General features: G+C 39.9%; 1 protein-coding gene across 2 annotated transcripts in view; it reads right to left on the minus strand.

Moving 5' to 3' along the window:
- Positions 1–6,008, minus strand: part of znrf2b (zinc and ring finger 2b) — a 39,641-nt gene extending 33,633 nt beyond the window's left edge. For both annotated transcript variants that reach the window (XR_014031824.1, XM_081389130.1), the window contains exon 1: positions 5,275–6,008. Coding sequence is in view for 1 of the 2 variants with exons in the window: in XM_081389130.1 (XP_081245256.1) it covers positions 5,275–5,674 (400 nt within the window). In the remaining variant the exon portion in view is untranslated. The remainder of the gene's footprint in view (positions 1–5,274) is intronic.
- Positions 6,009–6,599: the final 591 nt, after the last annotated feature.

The following is a 6,599-nucleotide window of genomic DNA, read 5'->3' on the forward strand; positions in this document are numbered from 1 at the left end:
AATATCTGTCCAATCATGGCAGTGTGTTGTTATACTGAATTTATTGCTGATGATATAAATAAATAAATAAACAAAAAAACTTTTTTGCCTAATATTGCAGATGACTATGAATGCAATGAACAGCAAATCGATACTACTCACTGTGCATCAATGATATGGCCAATGCATGAAGGCCTTGGACGATTCCCTGTCTATCTGATTTAGAGCGGTCTGTTAGAGAAGCAGTGAAAAAAGTAAGACCGGATTGATGTCCATGTCAAATGTGCAGGACACAGCAGCGGGGTGGGACATTGACTATCGATTACTGGATCCGGGGGCGATGTTTGCGCATGCACATAGACTTCATAAAGCATCTCATGTGTGAAATCTTCCCGACGACCCAGTCAAACTGAATCTGTGACGCGCTGACGCAGAAACATCACCAGCTGCCGAAGAACACACTGAGAAGGACAAACTTGGACTGAGCTGATGGTACACAAAGTGTGACAGTAGAAATTAGTTAATAAACAGAGAGTGTGCTACACTGCTTATACAGCATTAGATGTATTTGCATATTAGGCATTTTGCATAATTAGCATGCAAGAAAAATAGGCTGAAACTGCTCGCAGTGCTCCTGGCAAGTGTGAATGCCGTCACCTGTTAAAATAAATGGCTTAAAGGGATAGTACACTCAAAAAATGTATTCTGTCACTCTTGTCATTCTAAAACCATATAACTTTCTTTTTCTTCTAAATTTGTTTCTTCCCAACACTTTATGACTTTCGTTCTTTCTATGATATTTAGAAAAATGTTGGAGTCCAAACAATACTGGACCCCACTGACTTTAATTGTATGCACACACACACACACACACACACACACACACACACACACACACACACACACACACACACACACACAACACTTGAGGAATTCTTCAAAACATCTTTTGTTTTAAGAAAGTCATATCGGATTGGAATGGCATGAGGGTGAGTAAATGATGACAGAAATGTTCATTTTTGGGTAAGGTATCATTTTAAATGTTCCAGAGGCCTTGGGCATCAGCGTGTGTGAGCATGTGAGAGATATAATGCGAATGGCGCAGAGATTGTTGAAAGCTCTTTGAGCAGCGAGTGGAACGGAGCCAGTCCTGGGAGTAATGCAGAAGGGAAGGGAGGCGGTTTATCCATTAAATAAGTGGAGTTTGAACTGCTGCGGCAGCAAACCAGCCGACCAGACTACTGACCCATTCCCCAAACAGAGTTCAAGTTCGAGCTATGCTTAATAATGCGCCGTTTCCCTGATGTCAGCCGATTCCCAATGAGAATATGTCTTTTGCTCCCCATCTTTGCTCTAGTTATCTGGTGATATTCATTACATAAAAAATGAATTGCTGAATAATAGCAATAGTAGCAGTCTGAACTGATTCACTAAAACCTTAAAAGCCCATCAAGACAATAACCTACCCTATAATGATAACGATATTATTGTTTATTATAAGTGCCGTGCATGCTGCAATATTGTCGTTTCACCACTTTAAAGGGGACCTGTTGTACAAAATTCACTTTTACATGGTGTTTAAAAACAAATCTGTTCCGGCAGTGTGCGCACAATCACCCAATAATGGTAAAAATCCACACACCCATGCAAAAGCATTCTGTGGAAACGGTCCCATACTGTTAGTGTTTCTCCAGTTTTGTTGTTGCCAGAGTATCCGAGGCACGAGCTGTAGAGGCACAGCCCTCTTCTGGAAAAAATGTATGTTTTTGCCTCCACCCAAAAAGGGGCATTTTGGGCTTGGTATGATAATTGACCTGTGGGGTATTTTAAGCTGAAACTTCACAGACACATTATATTACCTCTTGTGAAAAGGGGCATAATAGGTTCCCTTTAAATGCTAAAGCGCTTTAAAAAATTTTATAAAAGTGATTATATTATGTGGAGTCTGCTATTCTTTTACATTTAGAAATATTTTAACTATCCTTATCGTCCTTGGTGTGAACATGCCTTAACTCTGTTTTAAAGTTTAAATGCACCGAATGGCATAATTTTTACTTAGTTTGAGTCTCTGATTATAATTGACTGATGTATCAAATGATACTCAACAAAAAAGATAAATGCAAACTTTTTTAGATATTTTAAAATAGTTTGTAAGGCTTCAATAAACTCTTCCATTTATTTATTTATTTATTTTGGTCTAATGACGAAGATCTTGTGTACACTGATAAACACTTTGTGCATGCATGTTCTCAGTGTTAATATTAATAACGTAATATTTATCAGCCAGATTGGTATAGGACGATCACAATATTAAAATATTTGTTATCTCTATATTATCTGTAAGTTAACTAACTTGCATTCGAAAAGTCTTGAGTGAATGCACTTTGGACATCTGTGATGGTCTGAATTCAGGTGCAAAAGCATGCAATGGAGATATGCATGCTTTCATTTCCTCAGTCACACACTGTCCATCAAAACAACACTGGACAAGACCGCTGATGCTGCACAGTGTTTTGTAAGTCATTTACATAAGGTAATCATTGACAGACGATTGGTCAACTAGTACAAATAAGTAGATGTGGAAGCCTAAGACATATCAACTATATGCCAACATGTGCTACCACCATCAAAAACAGAAACGTCGTTTCAATAGCAATCATTCACCAGTTTGTAGGCGAAGCCGTTCCGGTAAAGAGAGCCGCACAAAGCCTGTTGAGTCAAAGTCAAGTCAGAGAAAAGCAGACAGCAAAGGGGAGCCACAACAAACACTTCCTGGCTTTCATTTAGAGTGAAGCAGGGGGAAGGCAGTGTGTGTTTAATACACAGTTTAGCTCACTCTCTGTATGTGTGTGTTTTACTGAGTGTGGACAGTATGAACATGGACCACGTGTCAGGTGTCCTGAGCTCATGCATGACCGGCAGAGGACATTTTTTTGAAACCAAACGACTGGATCTGGTTTCATTGGTGGTTTGCGGTGTGGAAATGGTCTAGATCTCCGTCAACAGATTTGTAGGACATCAAAGCTTTAAAAGACAACATGAAGTTAAATCTAACCGTATTTATTGTCTATATAAAAAGTGTTTGCTCTTATTGCACTTAGCTCATCTGTGCATGGCTAGCTTGAAAGCAGATTTTGTTTTTGGTGTGATACCAGCACACAATGCACTACAAATATAGTTTGGAAATCTTTTTGGATAAAACTGGTTTTATATTACATATACAATATGTTTAATAAAACGAGAACAACTGAACATGGCATGCATGCGTTACGTGAAACTAAACAAGAGGAGAGTAAATCAACACTGCATGACAAAGTCTATGGAATATTATTGTCATTCAAAATTCAACTAGTTGTGCATGCATATAATTACAATTCTTAGAAATTAAACATTCACTAGAAGTGATACTCCTCTCTGATGTCAGCTCATTAAAAGAGTGTTTTCAATCTTGTGTGTGTCAATACAGCAAGATCTCTTTCAAAACTGTATTACACTGATCAACACTGAAACACTGTTTTTTCTATACAGTTCTCAGTCTCTTTTTACACTGTAAAGTCACACATTTAAAATAAGAAGTTCAAACAGAGATCTAGATAATAATCATGACACGACACTATGATGTTGCCTCCAGGTTTGATACAAATTGCACATATGGTAAGCCTGTTATAGGAAGGATTCCCCCGTGCTTTTTGATAACAGAAAATGAACAAGTCTCATTTCCCCTATAAAAACTCCCTTCTTGATCTCATCCACAGTCGGTTAGAAGTCATACTCAGCCAACGTTTAAAGATTAACTACAATCACCAGTAAGAGCCTGTTAGAGAATTAAAGTTCAATCCAGGCCACAACGACTGAGGATATTCCATCCATCCCAATAACTGACGGCCTCACCTGCCTTTCCCACTGGATTTGAATATTCCAGAGTCTGTGTGTAAGAAACAAAGAACGGCCAAACAAAACATCAGCGTCAATCTCACAAAAACACGTACAGGCCATATTTCACTTCAATACAAGAGAACAAATGAGGTAGCCTATACTTAAAGAATATTGTACAACCATTATGATTTTTTTGCTCTGAGACATTATTTTACATGACATTTTGCCTCCAAAATCATGCATCTGGACATTTTACTATTGGGAAAAGCTTTCCTGTAACTCAAACTGTAAAGCATGGTGTTATCAACACCAAGGTCATTGTCATGAACTGAAAGATTGTATGAGTGCATGAATTGAAAAAAAGGAGAACTGAGTCAAATGTGAAGAGAATTAGAACGGTAATGAGAACTGGGAGTCAAATGTGCATAATGCAAAACAAAACTTGTTGACATGATGACCAGAACCTGTTCTGGACAGTTTTCCTGAGAATCAGCCATTTATGAAACATCAGATTACTAATTGGTTCTCAGAAACACAACCACACAAAGACCCGCATGACGACTGAACTAATCAGAAATAAATGATCGCTCGCATGCATCTACAACAACCACAACAAGGTTCCTCAGAACATGTTGCAGTCTCTTACCATACCACTGTTGCACCAGCATGTTACCATGCATCTGTAAAAAAAAAACATCTTGCACATAACAGCACAAAATATAGAACAAAAGGTTCATCATATCCGTCGATAAGCTCACCATTTTGCTTCAACCAATACGTATTCTTTCGTCACTGTTGGAAACCACTAGGTTGGTTTAACCTTATAGGTGGTGGTGTGACCTAGTGGTTACCTAAAAGTTGAAGGTTCAAACTCTACAAGGGTTGATCCATTAATAATTGCCATTGTGAACTTGATCATGACATAAGCTGGGAAGTAGAAAAATAACAAACATGACCTTGACACCTAAGCTTAACAACCTCTCAAACGTATTATTTACACAGTGCTCTTACACATTTGCACTGATATAAATATAAAAAATGCTGATGGACATGAAAACTTCATATTGACCACCCATGTTTACAAGGATTAAAACAAGTTAAAGGGATAGTTCACCCAAAAATGAAAATTCTGTCATCATTTACACGCACTCATGTTGTTCCAAACCTTCTTAAACACACACACAAAAAGATATTCTTGGTAACCAAACAGTTGATGGACCTCCAACTATGGAAGTCACGAACTGTCTGGTTACCAACAAACTTTAAAATATCTTCTTTTGTGTTCAACAAAACAAAACCCATACAGGTTTGGAACATGAGGGTGAGTAACGTTAAAGATGACAGAATTTTCATGTTTGGGTTTGGGTGGACTATCCCTTTAAATATGTCACATCAACTAACGTTACCAATAACTGTTACCTCCAAAGAGATGAGGCGACAGGTGAGCAGGTAAAGATCCGATCAACAGTCTCGGGGTGCCGGTTGACCGCTCTCTCTCTCCGCCGTTCTCCTCCGGTGTGCTGTTACCGGACTCTTGAGAGCTATACGCCCCGGAGTTCGGTATATTAATGCTCGACTGGGGTCGCACGCCCGGGCCACCGGTGCCACCCCCCACGGAGCGCGTCCTGGCGGCGATATAGTGGGAAGCCACCGCCGCTGATGATGATGATGTTGATGATGATGAAGTAGCACCTGATGTGCTGTGCGCGTGATATCTCATCGCAGCCGTTCTGCCGCTAACGTTACTCGACGGGAGATCCGAGCCCGAGTACGCTCGCGTGCGCCCGTTGGCAGCGGGACTACTCTGTTTGGCGCCCATGCCAACCTACACTTCCCTCCGATTTTAATTATTAAAGACAAACAAACAAACTCGCCTGTTACATTTGACTCGTCCGACGTCACGCGCGCGTCAGCGAAACTTTTACGAAGGCTTTTAAATCGCTGTCAGCGTGAAGTTGCGGGTGCCCGCGCTTGTTTTTGCCTCATGCGCTGTTGTTTTCTAACTAACGTCCTCTGTTCCATGTTGTGCGTGAGAAAGTAACGCTCTGACGCGACGCTTTCCTCCTAAACGCCGCGCCGATCGCTGTTGTGTTCGCGGCGGGCGGTTATTACACAAACTGAACGTGTTTAACTGCCGTACGTGCAGAGTGCGTAAGCGAGCCGGGGGCGGGGCTTGCCGAATGACATCATAATCTCGGGAAATAAGCCCTAGCTGGGCGCTCCCTCAATATAGCTGGAAAAAAGATTGCTTGTTGCCACATACACATTTTATTCCCAACAAGAAGAATCATCAGATTATTCCCAACTAAAGAAGTCCACTTTAAACTATTGTACAATATATACCCTGTAAATGTGACTGTCTAAATCTGTAGATAGACCTTTTGTAGTGAGGATGAAACATGCAAATGAATCATCCTATGCATTTATTCTTTTCTTGTGAATTAATTCAGAACGTTTGGTCCAATTATTTTAGAATCCCTATTTTTGCCCAAATGTTTCATTTAAAATATAATATTTGCTACAATAGGCTACTGACTTTTCCAACAATTCCAATGACTAGCTTAATATCACAACATTAACATTAGCTTGTGTACAGGCTCACATGAGACTGATAACACACACACGCACTGTTATTGTTTTTGATTGTGTATGATTATCTGCCTAATTCTTCTATCTATGCATGTTCCTCCATAACTCTGCATGCAGATATTCTTGTGTTGTTTGTCCCATCTGGAGACGTTTAC

The sequence above is a fragment of the Scardinius erythrophthalmus genome (genome assembly GCF_964197995.2).
Source record: "Scardinius erythrophthalmus genome assembly, chromosome: 16".
In the NCBI taxonomy this organism is placed as follows: Eukaryota; Metazoa; Chordata; class Actinopteri; order Cypriniformes; family Leuciscidae; genus Scardinius; species Scardinius erythrophthalmus.